The sequence below is a fragment of the Leiobunum rupestre genome, chromosome 5, assembly GCF_980474605.1.
Source record: "Leiobunum rupestre chromosome 5, qqLeiRupe1.1.hap1, whole genome shotgun sequence".
Taxonomy (NCBI): domain Eukaryota; kingdom Metazoa; phylum Arthropoda; class Arachnida; order Opiliones; family Sclerosomatidae; genus Leiobunum; species Leiobunum rupestre.
The window spans coordinates 53,248,325-53,268,167 of NC_143388.1; the positions used below are offsets into that span (position 1 = coordinate 53,248,325).

Here is a 19,843-nt window from a genome sequence, read left to right on the forward strand (position 1 = left end):
TGATTATATTTCTTCGGTGTACAAAAGTTAACCACTCAACCCCTGCGGTTTTGTGAAATCGAACATTTTCTTCGGTAACGGAACAAATTAAAATATGTCATATTGAGATAAATTAAACTCAATAGTTTTCTACGAGGAATTGCGCTATAATTATAACCGACATTGTTATGGTAACTGTCAACTGTCATCAGATAGGATATCTAATAATTTTTGTAAAACTCGTCTACCAAATCATCGAGAATAATTAAAGATAATCTATTTGAGCTTCAGAAACCAGTTTCTACAGGAGTCAGTCCCTTAATAAAGACCGCGTTGAATAACGAATGCGATAAATATTGATATACGGGTTACCAGGCAGAGTAACAACAAATAATTTGACCAAGTGGGATATCTATAAGTTCTTTGAGCCAATTAATAACATAATTTACCCACGAGGTCTTTCCGCTCATCGTCGGGTCAGTAACCATTAGACGAAAAGGGCAAATAAGCTTAATGTAGGACATTGACGATAAAAGAAACAGCGATATACTGAATAAATGAATAAAATAATTTTGTTTTCATCCCGTTCTAAAATCGAACAACAGCCGCAACGGTAAAAGCTCCATTACTCATGATGTTTCGTGTAAAATGGGATATGGAACGAAGTTCACGTTGAAATTAGGATTTAACAGGTAAACTAGGCTAAAATATATGAATTATATTTATGGGTTTTCCGCCGCAGTTACCCAAAAATGTTAAGGTAGCTGGTAAAATATCAACAAAAATCGAATTTTAATTATAGAGCCTATCTTCTATTGGAATATTAATAAGTTATCTCCGGCTCTCTCATCGTGGAGATAACATGAATCGAAATTCTTTTCTGTTAATTTGACATTGGTAATGAATCAGATATAAATTATACCTTAAGAGAGCCTTGTTTTTAATCTTTAGAATTTTATAGTTCATATTTAATCGTAAACTTAAAATGGATTTTTTAAATTAGTGAAACTCAATTGCCATACCTTTAAAACATCATTTAGCATCATGTTGTCATGATAAATTTCAATTTTCACTACTGATGCGTTCACATTTTAAAAACCAGAGGTATATAAATTATTCTTTTAGAGACAGAAACATAGTGCTACAAACGGTGCGCCATTTATTTCCAGTTTTATTTCAAACAACGTGAGTTGTCAAGAAGTAACGCCATATCACATAAATGGCTTTAGTTAGTAATGATAGCTGTTTTGTTAATTCCCTTAAGTATAAAGGTTTTAATAAAAGAAACTTCTCATTACCTAAATACACTTGAATTTCGCATTATCATAACAGAAAATATAATGAAAGTTTAAATCATTAAATGCGTTATTTGACAAAGAGAAGTTAATCATTGGACGTTAGTAACGCTGGCGTCTATTCGGCGGTTGCGTGAATTTATCGCATCAATACCGTGCACAATACAATTTGACAATAAATTGGCTTACTTCCATAGGGGTCAAAATGACAATGCATTAAAAACCTCGTTACTACGGCAACGAAATTCGCGAACCCATGAACAAACTACTAATAGTTAATTCAGTGCGTAATATTTACTATAAAAATATACAAAACACTTTATTTAAAAATAAAACCTTTTTGGAAATTGGTGATTTTTAATCTGATATTAAAGCTGGAGAATCACTGGACTATATTTATTATAAATTTATAGAGGCAACACAAAAGTTATCAAAATCTCTTTCAGAAAGTCAGTAAAGGTCACCTCGTCTAGAATTTTTTATGTATGACATAGAAAAGTTCGAGACGAACAATGGCTTCAAATGTGACGTGTTCTGAAGAGATCTTAAGGTTATAATTAACTGTACTGCAGTTGCATTAACAAAGCAAACCAATGTAAAAGCTCCCCTTCCTTACGTCGAGTGATCAACCTCATTATTTTAAATTATTTATAAGTGATACAGTTAATTTTAAAGATTTTGTAGCATAAAATGAGTGTAACGGGCAAGAGAGTAAGAAATTCTATGGATCGCAATAAGTAAAAAAAAAATCTAAAGTGTTTCATTTTAGAGATATGGGCTTTCAAAATCTTGCTCAAAACCCGTACACAGCCTTTAATCTAAGGAACTTTCTTCATTCCTCAACAAACGGATTCGATTTTATTTTATCAGTGAATCGATAAAATTTATAAAACATGACATAATTTTATTGATTTGCTTTTAAAAGTAAGATAAGTCAACAAAATTAAAGATGCGAATTTCAACCCATTCCTAAAGGAGTTGCTTTTAAATTTTCTGCAGCTAATATCGTACATTTTTCATGCATGAAATAGTAGCATAGGCATATATTGTACCAACGGGCTAATGGAAATGGTCTAGTTGCTCAAACATTGTACCAAGACTAGATTCTTCAAAGACAGTTGTCAGTAGGATAATGGTAAAGATAGATGTGACAAATACCATCAGCTAGTACTCGGTAAAAAGCCGCATACGTCCCAAAAGACCTTGAGGAAAAAGTATTTACAGTTATTGTAATATTTGTTCAAAATGACCACCACCGACTCAAATACCAGCGTGAGCCCGTCGCAAAAATTATTCGCGTACTCGATTAAAAATTTGTTTCGTCTTTCGGATTCGGCAAAGTGTAGCAACCTGCAACTATGCTTTGCTCGAAATCATCAATTAAACGTACACTCTGTTTGAAAAGTCTTCGACAGCTGAAATTTTTGCCCTCTTTTAAATTCTGCTAGAAAACTATAATAGATAGCTCGATGAAACCAATTGCAACTTGTATTTATTTTCCAATCTCTTTCGTTATTTATCGGTTTCGTCCGCCAAAAATTAATAGTTTGGCGGGAACCGTCAAAACTCATTTTTGACAACTGTTTAAATATTGGTTCTACGGCACTGACTCGCGCGTTTTTGAATTCACAATGGTCGATTCATATTTAGAAAGTGGAAAATTATCTCTCTAAAACCAACGGTTGAGAAGCTACCGCGTTTCCAAATTGTCGTCGAAGTTGCGTTATTTATAATCGCTTGATGCATTTTAGGTGTTTCCTAGTTTCGAGGAAAGTTTGGAAACGTTATAACTTCTCAACCGTTGGTTGTAGAGGGATAATTAAATTAAAATTAAAACTAACGAACGACTGAAGAAGAGCCTCGGCTCGAAACGTCTTGTATAAAATAAGTTTTATCTTCTAATACCATGCCGTTTTCTCTGAATTAAACATAATTTCTACTAATATTCACCATGGTAAATAATAAGTTTAATATATATTGTCAAAATGAGTTTTGACGGTTCCCGCCAAACTATTAATTTTTGGCGGACGAAACCAATAAATAACGAAAGATATTGGAAAATAAATAAAAGTTGCAATTGGTTTCATCGAACTATCTATTATAGTTTTCTAGCAGAATTAAAAAGAGGGCAAAAATTTCAGCTGTCGAAGACTTTTCAAACAGAGTGTACAGTTAATCCTTCAGATAACTGCAGAGGATAAAAATCACATAGGTTAAAATCTTGAGAGCTTTCCTTTCATTTATGTGCTCTACGCTGACCTATCCACCTAAAAAAACTTGGCAATCAGATGAGCTCTAACTACAAGAAAATATGAGGTGCAACTCCACCGTTCAAGAACTATGCATGCGTCGTCTTGTTTCTAAATGAACGTTTTCGTGTAACTTGGGTAAAAAAGACAGAAGTTAAATGTGTGTTTGTGAGGTTGAGTTGCTATATTAGGTTTTGGAAAAATTGTTTTTACTGTTAGGCTGCAGAGAAAGATCGAGTTTCAATTAGAAATAATAAACTTGGTTTGGTTAAAATCTGCCAACTTTTCACTGAAATAAGAGTTCACGAAAAAACAAGGTGGTCCTAGCAGGCCATACCTTTATATTCAATTTATTTTCATCAAAAATTCGCGAAAATGTTTCTGTTGGAATAAGTCGCTTAGAGTTTCCAGAAAAATTTACAAATGCAATTTTTAAATGAAATGAAAAAAGCATATACGTAAAGTCATCTGTTTTTTGACTTACGTTAAATCTTAAAAAATATCCATTTAGTTTTTAAGCTGTACCATTACGAATTAAAATATTTATTCGCAATTATTATTTCAAGTTAAGTATGCCTCATTATAATGTGAAGCAGCGCACCCATATGCTTGTTATATTTCTCGATGTAGGTCATCGGAACGTTCGTACAGTAAGCTAATTATTTATAAATAGTCTTCACACAACTCTCTCAGAGTCATAAGGGAAACTCTTTCGGAAACATTAATCTGAGTTTCCGTGGACACGGCCGAAACAACTATGTCATGGAAGACGTTGTCCTTGCGTTCTTCATTGCATATCCTTGAGGTTCAGAGTGGCGAGCAATGACATGGGTGTGGCAAATAGGCCCTAAATGGGTTAGAGTGTGCAATAACTGGTGGCTTTACCAGGGAGTCGGGGTTCAGCTCTTGTAACCCAAAAGGGTGGTGGCACACTGGGATATGTTAGCTCTGATCAAATGGTCCTATCTCCACCTCCACCTCCGACTTCGGTCAAGTTTGGGCTGGATACTTAGCTTCGGCTCAGGCTAACGGAGAGGGTCCATGCAAACTGGCTGCCTCGGCGGATTGGGTAGCCTGTTGTGGGGCGGCGGGCCTCCGTATGAGGGCACGGCGGTCCTGTTTCCCGTCCTTTGAGGTCACATTGGGATCTCCGGTGCCCGCTGTGCCGGGTTATTTGGACTGCTGTGTGGTCGTCATTCCCCTTTAGGAGCTCTCTCCGAAGGGTTTGGCTCTTTACCTACGTAGGTAGGGTGTCGGCTGGAGTTGCTACATTATCCATTCTTAATCCCTCTGATGTGTACGAAGTGGGGATTGGTCCACCCATTGCTGCACCTTCTGCTGGGTTGAGTGGCTTGCGTCAAAGGTGCGACCATCAGTAGGAGGGTACTGCTACCTAACTGGATTTGTCACCTGTTCGGGCTAGGTGGACGCTGGCGTAGGGCACTATGATGATAGGCCCCCGGTGGTATGGTCTCTGTTACTACAGTACCGCCTAGAACAAAGTTCACTAAGCGAGCGCTCGCTTAAAGCGAAGCGGGGGTCTGGCAGCTGCCCTAGCTCATGTTCCCCCCATAAGTGCCGCTCTAAGCGAGCGCTCGCTTAGTGAACTTTGTTCTAGGCGGTACTGTAGGTACACCGGGCTATAAATTCTGACACACTTCACTGACCCTCTAGCGCCATCGTATTTGGCATCTTCTTCGTCAGCCCCTATCTGGGCCACCACCCAGGCTGAAAACAAGAAGAAATCCAAGTACGAGGGCCTAGAAAATCGATACCTATTCAGAGCCATTGCCATTGAAACTCTGGGTTCCTTCGGGCGCGACGGCTTGGCATTGGTTAGCTCTATCGGTCGGAAAATTCTGGAGGTAACCGGCGAGTCGCGATCCGTCGAATATCTCATGCACAGGATAACTATCGCTGTCAAAAGTGGCCTGGGTATTGAACACATTTCCTCCGGGGGGCCTCGCTAGTGGACTGTTTACTCACTATTCATTAAACGAGACTTATGATAAAACCAACAATTGGGCTAAATAACGTTAAAACTCATCCTCGAAGATCTATCGGTCCGCGTTCTTTAAATTTGAATTTTAGGTACGAAAATGTATTTATGTATAGGCCTATTTATTTTCTATATTATAGAAGCATTTTGTTTTTAAAAAAAAAGCGGGTAAGGAGAGTTTTTTCCCACCAAGAATGGTTTTGCCATCAATTTGTTACCCGCAACGAAGCAAATAGGATGCATATTATTTTAAAAGACAGTGTTTTGGAACAGAATGCCAAAATCGTTGAATAACCGAAAATAAAGAAATATTGGTATTCGGAAATAGCTATCGCGATACCAGACAAGCTATTTATTAAATTTAGCCTAAAATAAATACTAACATGTGTTTTTTAATCTTAAGGCAACCTGAGTTATTCGTTTTTGTATCCCATAATTTAAGGAGGAATTGTATGGATTTCAATATTTTTGTTTATATCCTATTAATGAAAAGGCTGTGATTAACTCAATTTACTGATGCTTACAGATAAATATTAATAATTTACCGTTGTTTCTGTTTTTTCGACGAAGGTTGAATCGCCCTAGGTGTTTCATCTTTAGATGTTTTCTTGGAAGAAAGGAGTTCAGATTCGAATTTAGTAGGAATTGATAATTTATAAATAGATTTTTTATTGAGTACCGCATGAAACTGAACCTTGATATAGTGCTACAAATTCATGAGACTTTTCGAAACAGTCAAGGAAAAATATCCAGAATAAAGGTACATAGATGGCTTAGGTACAAAGATTGGAATACCCAAATTGGTAATCCATTACTCCCTTTGATTTTGGTCTTTTACATAATAATGAAACGACAATTCTTTATTTATATCATCATTTTTGCAGTCTGTAGCTATACAGCGTGTAGAGGCATTTTTTTGGTAAATAAGAATATAGGAAAAACATTTTTAAATATTAAAAAATCCCTTTAATTTTTTTAGGTAACCTTATTCACCTTGTTGCTATGTGTCTCACTAGTTTTCGCAGTGTTAAAGAAAATAAGTTACATTTTGGGCCCTGCAAAATTTTATTTTAATATTTATAGGACTCTTTTGGAATCTTCTTCTTTGAACGTAAGTAATTGTTAATATGGAATATAATTTTGAAGTGAAAAAGACATATATTTAGCTTGAGTCGGCTAATCTCACTTTCTACGGATTGAAAATTTTCAAAGGAATATCGTCCAACATGTCAGATACTTCATTTTGGAGGAAATCCAAGGATTTTAGTCTATCATATTAGTTTGGGATACAAAATAAACCTTCCAATACGTTTAATCTAAATTTCACTTGTTGGAAAAGTGGGAATGCCCATTGCGGATTATTATATTATGAATGAATTTCCACTATATACCTACGCCTATTATTAAATAAAAATAATCATTTAGTTTGGCCTACAGGCATTATTATTTTTAGTCGGTTATCCCGCAATTCCAAAATTGATTCAATGTTATTTTCTTTCCGGCTTGTTAGTACACGTACATTCCGCAGTTTTATCCATGGTTGAAGAACATATTTCTTTAGTCTTAAGGTATCTCGACTTATTTTGAGACCACTCGATAAAGTAAATTTAAGGTTCATGCGCTTTCCTAGCTCTTCAGTTTCAACAATTAAAAAAAAACTGTGGAATACCCTGGCCCCTATTGAAGATTGAGTGTCCTTATGGAAAGTGTAAAACGGTGTTTTCTGAAGAAAAAAAACGGGCTATGCATAGTTTCGACACGTCATCCATTCGCGCGCTCTCTCTCTCTTCAAGTGCTAGGTAAACATGGCAGCACGGAGTTTGCTATCTAGGGGACGGTTTAAGCCAAGGTTCGTAAAAATGCTTCTCGCACTTTGTCTTCAACTGATAAGAAAAAAAAACACAATTTCCAAGAATTCAGTGCGGAATTCGGTGAATTCACGCCATATTTTAAGGAATTCAACGAAATTAAATAAAACTTTGGAATTCATGTGAAATTACAAACTTTTTTCGAATTCATAGGGATTTCACAAATTTTAATGAATTCCACTAGGAGTTGAAGGAATTCATACAATGCTTCAGGGAATTCCGATGGGGATTCTTGTATATTTTAAAGAATTCGCGTTAATTATAAGAAATTTAAAACACTCTTAAGAAGTCACTTGCATTCCTGGAATGCAGGAATAAATTTAGAGAAATACAGTATTATCTGTTGGGAATTCATCTAAAGATGTACACCAGATTCGCGAGTTAGCAGCCCCTCTTATACCGTTGACGGCTTATTAAAGTCATTGTAGGAATAACAGCCGAAGTTTACATTCAAATGCCCCAAATGACTTTGCTCGGCCTTCGTTGGTACTATCGCCTTCTACCAGAGCTCTGCCTCTGCTTCAGAAATAAACTTTAGTTTTCCCTAAAAACCGGTTTTTATTCCTACGCGTTTATGTATAATTATCTCTCATTTCCCCAATTATGGGTTAAAAATATGAAGGAAATAATATTAGAATTATGAACATTATCCTTGCGATCATGGTGTTAACCGGTTAAACGATTGTAGATTAGTACTCTAGTCATTAGATTACATAAAGGGCATGTTGGGTAACGCGGTGGTGGAAAATATTTCATGTTATTTGTTGGGTTATTTATTTTCTACAACCTGAAATGTGGAAAGATTAGGAAAACGGTTTAAAATTGGGTGTTTTCATAAATTCTGATTATGTTGTCTTTCCACCCCCGACAAAAAATGTCCAATCAGTCTTTGATGGGAGTACAGACTGTACGTTCCAGTTCGAAAACCGTCGGCTCGATTCGAATGAATGTTCGTAAACAAGCGGGAAAACATGTTTCACGAAAAATCAATAAAAAAAAACCGGTAGAATTTTGCATGTACCTTCTTAGAGTACACCACCTCCTAGGCAGTTCTTTGATTAGGATTTTATGAAAACCACTATTAGCATACGATTTGAGTTAACTTCACTTGATCATTATGATCGATATTGTGTAAGCCAGTTCAGGTTTCTAAATTCTAAATGTGCTGTTCTAAGCTAGCCGAGGAAGTATCATTTAAAAATAGAAATAATGAAGGGAAACGAAACCCTCGACCACACACAACGGACTTTTATGACTAGCAACGCTTACTTTAAATTATTTTAAATAATCAGCTATTCGAATACCCGCGGTACACCCCTACTTAAAATTTCGAGTAAGTAAATTTTGTTAAGAATACTTTGCTTAGAAATTTTAAAACAATTTGTAAAATAGGAATTATTTAGCGAATCTTGCTATATTTATTTTTGGTTATTACGCAGGATTTTTTTAATCGGGAGTTTCATTTAAACCAAGGAATACCTCTGCGTTTGGTGCCATTACAGAGTGAATAAGAAAAATCATACCACTTCAGGAAGGAATCGAACCTATTGTATATGTTTATTTAGATTTCATGAATACTTTTAATAATTTTGAGTGTATTTTGTTTTGTGGTTCTTTTTGTATTGAGCTTTTGTGCATGATAGAAATGGAGAAATGTTGTTAAATATGGAAAAGCCCGAACTGTGGCGAGCAAAGAAAATTCCCTCTCTCTACCCAACAATGAGCGGGAATCTGGCCTACCCTATAATGGCCAAATAATGGTCAGGCGCGGAATGTTAGGAGGGGGTAGAGAGAGGAGAGGGCAATCATGGAAATTTTGGGTTAAGAAGAGTGATGTGTGGCGAGAGGTCACTAGTTAGAATTTAATTGAAGAAAGGAGCCTGAGCTGAGCGGAGTGATAATTTATAAATATACTGATAAAAAATAATTTTAAGTTGTGCTTTTGAAAATAAAATTGAGCTTGTGCTACAATTAGTTGTACTACGGAAAATTATGGGTGTCCATTTTTTCATGAGAAGATACGTACCTGAATCATTAGCAAATACAAATGCTCAAAACTTCGGTGTTTCAGTCCGCCGGAAGTTTTTAGAAGGTGAGCTCTCCTGACGGGTTATTATCCGCAATACATTGGTGCCGAAACCCGGGAATCTTTCATGAGAGGATGGACGGCGTCAAGAAAATTGAGAAGCAGCCGTCAACTCTGCGAGGAGCTATCACGAGGTACTGCAATTTAATAGATGGAGAACTAACGGCCACCGTCGTTTGTGAGTAGACCCTAAGTGAACACGTGGCTCAGCTTAAGGCGAAAGAAAAGTTAAATGACGTCAACGAGAAGTTACTGGATTCGATCACCATGGAAGATGAATACGGAAAGGAGCTGTTTGAAATAGAATCGTGGAATGAAAAGGTAGTTCTCGCAAAGACCAAAGAACAACGGTGGATGCAAACCCATCAAGGCTTAACCAACCAGCCGTCATCGACCACTAGTAACCAAGGGAGTGTTACGCAATCAACGAACGGAATGAAATCAGTGCGTTTAGCCAAGTTGATAATCAAGTCATTCCACGGGGAATACAGCAAGAATTCTGGAGCGTGTTTGAAAGCGCTATTCACAGTTGAGAAGTATACAATAAAACATATAAGTTGACATTTTTAAAATCGTAACTAAGAGGGAAGGCAGAAACTGCCATTGAAGGTTTATCGCTAACGGTGAAATAATTATAACTTCGCTATCGAAATCCTTAAGAAATGCTTTGGTCGAAGTGATTTGTTGTTTAAATATTTTAACCTCTCCGAGGGGACTTTGTACCCTGGAGGGGTATTACAATCACCGTGTCTGTCTGTCTGTCTGTGGGTCTGTCCTGCGAACGCGTTCGCATTTTCCGTGCAAAGGTTAATCATTGCGTACGCAGTTTCTCGAAATCTCTGCGTTCGCAGTTTCTCGAAGGGTTGGCAAAATCACCGTGTGTCGGTGAGCGTTAAAGGATTCATTTGCGGTTTGGTTTGGATGGTGTTTTTTCGCTCACCGTCGTAACGGTTTGGTGTATTACGTTTTTATAATGTTTATACGTAGGTTGTGAATATTGAGTTCGTGTTATGACGGTTGTGAGTGTTGAGTTTGTTGTGTTTGTGTTATGATGGTTGTAGATATTGAGTATGTTGTGTTTGTACGCGCGTTTTCTCTCCAGCTTCTACGTAATGACTTTGGGACGGACCGAATGCTGAGTGTTATGCAACCTCTCAACGTACAATGGCAGGGTTTCCACCAATTGTTCACGGTATTCGTCTTAGTATCAATTTGCGATTTATTGGCGCCGGCCGGGAATCGTACCTGGGTCTGCCTCGTGCAAGAGATTTACTCTAACCACTCAGCCACCAACGCTTGTTAAGTAACGGTGTTTTTCTAAAAAACAGCTTTGGCAAATGTCATTTACAAAGCTATAACGTTAGGTACTATAATTTATTCTACATCATTTTAAATATTTATAAATTATATTAATCTTATATTTAATGAAATATTTATAAATTATATTAATCTTATATTTAATGAAATATTTATAAATTATATTAATCTTATATTTAATTAAATATTAATAAAATATATTAATCTTATATTTAATTAAATATTTATAAATTATATTAATATTATATTTAATCAAATATCTGAGTATTTTAATTTATTTGGTCGTGTTCAGGAATTGAACTTGGGTCGCATCGTTACAATGCAGATAGTTTACCGCCAAGCCATTGACTTCCTTTAGGAAAATAAAAAGTAAAGAAACCATTATGATAAGGCGGGTTTTTTACCTTTTAGAAAAAGGATAATTATTCAAAACTCCCGCGGAAACTATATAAAAGTAATAATATAGCTCCACCGTGTGGAGAACTATTAATCAAACCGGGTAAAAAATATAATCTCTTCAATTTTTCAAACTTTAGTCAAATCTCTAGGGGTAAAAAAAACACGAAATAAAGGTATATAAGGCCGTTGCCGCCAATTTAGAAGATTTAGTCTTTCTTAGTTCTTGGCTGTCAGACGATATACTACAGGACGGGGTCCTGGTGTCCGTCAAAAGTTATGAGGTACCTTTGCGGTTTTAATTAGTATGTTCGGTCTTCGGTCAAGAAAAGAGTTAAATTGTGTTTCGCGTTTGGAACGTGAGTGAATGGACTTAAGTGTATGAACAGTGCGTGCTTAAGACTGAAAGTGTTAAAGTAATTGTGAACTAACTCAAGTCAGCTGTAAGATAAAATTGATTGTTATTTTTTTTTAATTGGAATAACCTAGTATACCCTTGAAATTGTCAACTCAACCTGTGAGGCTAATTAAGTAGATTGGAAGTAATTAGTCGCGAACAGCTCTCAGCTGTTAATTAAGATGGAGTTTATAGTTAGGTAGTTTGAATTTAGTTAAAATTACTCAGTATAATTTATGATATTTACTTAAGTGTAAGTGTGTTTTGGTTTATGTTTCAATCACGATGAACTAATGCAAATCTAGTCGTAGACACTTGAGTACCAGTTCTGTACAATTACGTAGAAGGGATATCTATTGTTGGGCTATTGAAGAAAGTTAAATCAAGAACGTTAAATAGACTGTTCTGAATAAAAATAAACATTTATAATTTTGTATAATTCTGGTTGTCATTTTATTTTCTAATCACTCGCCCACAACATTACAGTTCTGGCAATCCCGAATCAAATAAATTTTCGATTTAACGGCGACGGGAAATCGAAAATTTATTTGATTCGGGATTGCCAGAATCAAATAAATTTTCGATTTAACGGCGACGGGAAATTATTCTCGTGAGTTTATCGCGCGGCCTTAGGGAATATTCTTTTAACAAAATTTCGATAAACTATCGTTTAATTAAAATTCGCCCGATTCCGTTAAAATTATAAACCAAAAAGCGAACGGTCGTTATAATACCCGCTGTAGATATTTCTTTCATTAAAATTTGCTTCGTATTATACATGTATTCAACTTATAAACGTGTACTGTAAAAAAGGGTTAAATTCAATTGTGCAGTGTTATAGTACGTCTAACTCACTGTTGTAACAACTAACTTATGATATTCTGAATAAATGAAATTGGTCGTTTCGTCTCATTTATTTTAATTATAATTAAAAAATTTTACCGGGCGGGATAGAACTGGGATAACATTTTTAACAAATAACTCTAAATTGCGGAGATATATCTTAAAGAGTTATCTCGAGAAATTAATACCACTAGGGACAATTCTTCCGAGGAGAGGTATATTTTGGCTCGCCAACTTGTTTAAAATTGAAACCAATTCATAATGTGTTGGATTTAGACGGCCTACGTAATTTACATGACACGTGTCAGATAGAAATTAGATATATTAAATCATTAGGTCACCCTCCTACGCATTGTAACCCGGCCACCTGGATTAAAAGACTTCAAAAGTCGCTTAATGATTTAGGCCTAAGGTGGTGCCTTGGGTATTAGCCTAGCTGATTATTTTTATTAGCTTTTAGCGCACATAGTAGGACGTATTTTACCAATAGGATTACTTCAAGATATTAGTCGCGGGAAACATAGAAGTGATATTTGGAAAGTTGAAGAGTTGTTAGAATCCCTAAGAATAGAAATTGAATGTAGAGAACGAGCTGTTGCCATTTGGTAAATCTATTAATCTATAAAAATGAAACCCAAAAAGTCAATATGACAGCGATAATCAAGATAAACGTTACAGATATAGTAAGCCCCCATCCTAAAGAAACCCTTCTTATCCTTGGGGAGCGGCATTAAATGCAGTTGTAAAATCTTTCAATAATGGCGGTCAATTCAGTGGTCAATCTAACACCTGCGCATTTTGTTCTAAATTTAATCACCCCTTTTATCATTGCAATGAAATCCCAGTTGAAGAAAAAAGAAGTATTGGTATTCAGAAAGGTTCGGGTTTTCTTTGCGTAAGACCTGGGCATCATGCCTTACAATGAAGAGGTATAATTAGAAGTTGTAGAAAATGTAATCGAAAGCACCATCAAATTTTATGCGATTCAAACATTGAGAAAGAAAAACCAATACCTAAGTCCGATAACAGTCAAGGTTATTCAGAAACAGCGAATTTAAATACCGTCTCAGAAAAAAGTGGTTCCAATGTCACCCGACCCCAGTGGGTGGACGTATTGATAGGCGCCGATTATTTTTGGAAGGACCGAGAGATTGGGAAGTGCGCTCGTAGCTTTAGACACTGTTCTAGGGTGGACTGTGCCGGGGAGAACGGGCGAAATTGATTACTCGGAACAAAACAAGAGCGAATTCAATAGCGGTTATGTTCACAAACGTTAGAATGGAGGAAGATTAAGTTTCAGATCAGTTAAGAGCATTCTGGGAATTAGAATCTTTAGGGATAAATGATCTTATCCATACGAAATCTATTGACCGTGAAACATTTTAAATACATTTGAGGAAAATAGATCTTTTAAAGACAATAGGTATGATGTAGGCTTACCGTGGAAAGCCAAAAAACACGAACTAATGGACAATTTTGAAGTAGCTAGGAGAAGAACGCTATCCTTGATAGCTAAACTTAAAACTAATCCGGAAACCTTTACTGCGTATAATTAGGTTATCATAGAAGAAAGTAAAAATGGGATTGTAGAGTTTGTATACGAAAAACCATTTGAGGAAGAGTCGGAAAACGTTCTTTATTATATACCTCACAGAGGGGTTGTAAAAGAAGACAGACAAACTACTAAATTAAGGGTAGTATATGACGCGTCATCATATACAAAAATGCACCTTCATTAAACGACTGCCTATAGAAACGGGACCGAATCTAATGCCCAAACTATTCAAAATGCTAGTGAGATTTCGTAGAGATAGAATAGCGTATGCAGGAGATATAAAACAAGCTTTTCTTCAGATAGGGATTAAAGAACAGGATAGGGACACCTTGAGGTTTCTCTGGGTAGAAGGTTTAAATGGTGAACAAAGTGAAAGGCTAGTAACTTATAGAATAGCTGGAGTACCTTTCGGATGTACCGCGACTCCTTTCTTACTAACCGCCACAATAAACTATCATTTAGATAAATTTAAGGAGTCATATCCTACAGCCTATAAAAGTTTGAGCCAGTCGTTATATGTAGACGATAACATTGAAAACGCGGATAGTGTAGCAGATACTGATAAAGCAATAACAGAGTCAACGGAAGTCTTGAAGAAGGCAGGCATGCAACTTCGAAAGTGGCGCAGTAATTCAGAAGAAATCAGAAAAAAAATGGAGTGATAAAGTAAAAAACGAGCAAGGTGAACTTTATACGCCAAACCCGACCCCTTTAAAAGTATTAGGCTTATCTTGGGATAAAATAAAGGACATTTAGACACATGACGCTTCTGAACTTTTAAATTTCATTGTCAATAAAAAGTAAACTAAACGGTGGGTCTTAAAAGCCGCCGCACGAATTTTCGACCCTTTAGGTTTGCTAGCACCCTTTTCTATTAGAGCTAAAATAATGTTGCAGGAAACGTGGCAAAAGGGGCTATCATGGGACGAACAATTAGATACGGAATTAGTGAAAAAGTTTAATAAATGGTTCCTAGAACTCGCCGAGTTAGATGACATTAATATACCAAGATACTACTTTCAAAATGAACCAAAACATTTAGAGCCGAAAGTTGAGCTTCATTGTTTTACTGACGCGAGCGAGCATGCCTTTGAAGCCGTTGTTTACGTTAGGAGTCAATACCGAGACGGGGCAATAAATACAGCTTTGGTAGCAGCTAAATCAAGGGTAGCAGCCGTAAATAAGTTTACGATTCCTAAATTAGAATTGGTGGGCGCAGTTAATTAATTCTAAAGCAGATGCCCTAGAATACCCCAAGAGCTCCTTAAATATGTGGACGGATTCCACAATAGTTCGACACTGGATGCCGGGTTCAGCCTCACAATGGAAACCTTTTGTTTCCAATATAGTTAAAGAAGTGCAGAAATTAACCGACCCTTGTAAGTGGAAACATGTAGCTGGAAAAGATAATCCCGCAGACCTAACAACTCGTGGTAAAAGCGTCAAGGAAATTAGTTCAGACTCCCTCTGGTGGAACGGACCATCATGGCTTATCAGCGACGGTGAAACGGAGAAAGATATTGGAGCGTTAGACATAGATAACCCAGATATTAAATCAGAAACGAGCGTAAAAAAGTTTAGTGGCAGGTACTTTAGGGAGCGAGGAACCACTTTTAAATCTTGAGAAATATGGTAGCATTGTAACTATTTATCGCATAACTGCGTGGTGTTTTCGATTCATAGCTAATTTAAGGAACAAAAATGAGGTTAAAGTACCATTGTCAGCTGAAGAAATAATAACAGCGGAAAAATATTGGGTCAGGGTAGCGCAATTAGAAAGCTATTACGAAGAAGTTGGCACGTTGAAATCTGATAACAATACCCCTAAGACCTCTAGTATTTCTACATTTAATCCATTTATTGATAATGATGGAATCATGTGCGTGGGCGGTAGAATTGACGCAACCAAAATTACTTGTAGTTATAGAGAATGCCATCCCTGGATATTAAGCGCAAAACATGAATTGATAGTAGACACGTGTGATATTAGGTTAAAACATTAAGGTGTAGACCAAACTTTGGAAGAGATCAGAGAACAATTTTGGATACCTAAAATCAGACCACTTGTAAAGTGTGAGATAAAAGGTTGTCCCAGGTGTATAAGGTTCAAAGCTAAAGCTTCGGTAGCGGTGAGAGCGCCACTTCCGGAAGCGAGAATCAATCCGTCTCCCCCCCTTTTCGGTGTGCGAAATCGACTTTGCTTTTCCATTGTACACTAAGGACGGCAAAAAGTGTTATATACGTGCGCGGTAACTAGAGCTATTCACATAGAGATAGTGTCAGATATATCCACGGACAAATTTCTTTTGTCCTTCAGACGGTTCATCTTGCTATATTTATTTTTGTTTATTACGCAGGATTTTTTTTAATCAGGAGTTTCATTTAAACCAAGGAATACCTCTGCGTGTGGTGCCATTACAGAGTGAATAAGAAAAATCATACCACTTCAGGAAGGAATCGAACCTATTGTATATGTTTATTTAGATTTCATAAATACTTTTAATAATTTTGAGTGTATTTTGTTTTGTTGTCCTTTTTGTATTGAGCTTTTGTGCATGATAGAAATGGAGAAAAGTTGTGAAATATGGAAAAGCCCGAACTGGGGCTAGCAAAGAAAATTCCCTCTCTCTACCCAACAATGAGCGGGAATCTGGCCTACCCTATAATGGCCAAATAATGGTGAGGCGCGGAATGTTAGGAGGGGGTAGAGAGAGGAAAGGGCAATCATGGAAAGTTTTGGGTTTATAAGAGTGATGTGTGGTGAGAGGTCACTAGTTAAAATTTAGTTGAAGAAAGGAGCCTGAACTGAGCGGAGTGATAATTCATAAATGTGCTGAGCAAAAATAATTTTAAGTTGTGCGTTTGGAAATTAAATTGAGCTTGTGCTACATGTAGTTTTACTACGGAAAATTATGGTTGTCCATTTTTTCATGAGAAGACCGCCAGAAGTTTTTAGAATTAATCGGGTTCACAATATTGACGGGATACATTTAACCCGTTATTGACGGTGCCGTAGCATTTTACGTCAAATAATTTATAACAGGTCCTTGATAGCCTGTAGTCATAACAATGATAATTAATTTGGGTTATTACGCAGGAATTTTAATTATAAGTTTTATTTAAACCAAGGAATACCTCTGCGTGTGGTGCCATACCAGAGTGATTGAGAAAAATAATATTACCTCGGGCAGGAATCGAACCTACGACCTTTGGGTTACCGTCCCACGCCACTACCATTGGACTACATTGCTATATTTGTTTGTTCAATTGTTTTTATCTAAAATCAAAATTTAACAATCTTGGTTACTCTAAAAAGGAATAATTTCAATAAGTGTAGGTAAGTTTGCATTTGTTACCTACACTTATTGAAATTATTCCTTTTTAGAGTCCCCTAGGAGGGGTTATACAAACACCGTGTCTGTCTGTGGGTCTGTGGGTCTGTCAGGCCTGCGAACGCGTTCGCATTTTCGGTGCAAAGTGTAATCACTGCGTACGCAGTTTCTCGAGATCTCTGCGTTCGCAGTTTCTCGAAGGTTTGGCAAAACCACCGTGTGACGGTGAGCGTTAACGGATTCATTTGCGGTTTGGTTTGGATGGTGTTTTTTCGCTCACCGTCGTGACGGTTTGGTGTATTACGTTTTTGTAATGTTTATGCGTAGGTTGTGAGTGTTGAATTTGTTGTGTTTGTGTTCTGATGGTTGTGCATGTTGAGTCTGTTGTGTTTTTATGGGCGTTTTCTCTCCAACTTCTTCTTAATGACTTTGGGACAGACCGAGTGCTGAGTGTAATGCTACCTCTCAACGTCCAATGACAGGGTTTCCACCAGTTGTACACGGTATTCGTCTTAGTATCAATTTGCGATCGCATCGGGCAGGATTTGAACCCGAGACCTCCTGTTTGACAGGCGGAGGTTCTACCACCGACACTTGTTACGCCTTATTGGAAATTAGACCTTCAGCTTTATCGGAAGCGTATTTAATAGGGTACGAAATTTTGGTTTAATTGAAATAGAATTGAAATTGAAATTATTGCATCGAAGAAATTCTAATTTAGCGTTTCTCTATTGATTAAAAACAAATGCGCCACCCAGGTTTCAAACCCAGACCATTCGGCTTGGCAGTCGAGCGCTCTACCACAGAACCACCGATAGCTGCTTAGGTTCACTGAAATTAAGACTCGCATCGTAAGCATAATAGGTAATAAAGTCTTTTTTTATTAATGAATTTATGAAGGCCTAATCTGGTTTTTTTACGAATGAAATTTTAAAGTTAAATCTTGTTTTAGCGCAGTCGCCGAGATAAGAGGGTTAAAGGGTAGACCCTGTGGGTGGTCCACTTTGTTAGTTTTTTTGTTATTTATTTACGGGTATTCTTAACGACCTATATATAGTTGTGTTAATTCAAAGGCGATAATTTACCGTTTATTGCTTTAAGAGCTGGCGGTTAGTCAAGTGGCTCTCTGTGCTTTGTTGATGGTAAGGTTTTTGCTTCTTGTAAATATATTTGGTGTGGATATTTGAATATCTACGAATTCTAACGCAGTCAATGATTTCCTGGGTGTGCGAGTTATTATATGATATTGGAAATTGGACGGCATTGGTCTTTTTCATGCGGTATGTGTCACAACGTCAACTGGAAGTCTACGAGTGTTGAAATAAAATGAGCGTTAAAGATGCGGCAAGTATTTCGTAAGCGAGAAAAATACAAATACCATCTGTAGATGTTTATTTCATTAAAATTTGCTTAGTATTATATTCAACTGATAAACATGTACTGTAAAAAGGGTTAAATTCAATTGTGCATTGTTTTAGTGAGTCTAACTCGCTGTTGTAACTACTTAGTTTATAATATTATGAATAAATTAAACTCGATTGTTTCGTCTCAATTATTTAAATTAAAATTAAAATTTTATACCGGGCAGGGTTTGAACCGAGAATACGTTTTTCGTAAATAACTCTGAATTGCGGAGATATCTTTGGGAGTCGTGTCGAGAAATTAATACCACTAGGGACCATACTTCCGAGGAGAGGTATATTTTGGCTTGCCAACTTGTTTATAGTTGAGAAGAATGATAATGGGACCGTATTCTTGTTTTAGTATTCCCCTTTTATAAGATGGGGCAATTAAAAGCGTCATTGGCGATGGGTGACATTACATTAAGGGAACTTTTAAAAATTGTCTTTTAAGGGAACCTGCAAAAGGACCCATTGAAAGGCTTAGGCAGACAAATTTTACATTTTTCAACTTCCTAGATTCCCCTTATTTTAATTAGAAATCATCTCAGTATATTTAAAAAATGATATCCCTGTTGGTTTTTTTAAAGCATAAAAATGTTTTTTTTTTCAGAATTAATTTCTATATTAATCTTTAAGTTATAAGTTCCACGTACATGAATTTTTATCAGGGATTAAATTTGAAAATTACATATTCATTAGAGATTAATCGTTATAAAATTAGTTTAATGAATAGGTTTTAAAGGGAATATAACCTTGGATATTTGGAATGAAACACTGACGTTTGCAGCCCTGGCTGCTTTTGCCTTTGGCTTTAAAAGGTTTTGGTGCTACTGTACAGGGAAATTTGAAAAATTCAAGGGATCTTTCATTACGATTTCTTTGCGGGTTATATTTATTTTAATAGCAACATTTCAATTTTACTTATCAGTGCCAACGAAATTGCGTTCCCTATTGCCGAAAATGAAAAAAACAGTCGACATTTTCTCTATTACGTGGTTCACTCGGAGTTTTCATTTACCATTATTTGCTGCTGAATTTTCGTCTGTTAAGAAGAAGCTTTATATTTTAATAATAACAAAGCATCTGCAGTTAAGACGATACTAGCGTTGTCACTACTATATGTT

The 19,843-nt window shown here is 36.4% G+C and overlaps 1 protein-coding gene across 1 annotated transcript; it reads left to right on the plus strand.

Annotated features, from left to right (window-relative positions):
• The first annotated feature begins 14,130 nt into the window (after window positions 1-14,130).
• LOC149945287 (uncharacterized) lies at window positions 14,131-14,646 on the plus strand. Its single transcript, XM_090176490.1, has one exon. The coding sequence runs from the start codon at window positions 14,131-14,133 to the stop codon at window positions 14,644-14,646; it is 516 nt and encodes a 171-aa protein (XP_090032616.1).
• The last annotated feature ends 5,197 nt before the right edge of the window (window positions 14,647-19,843 follow it).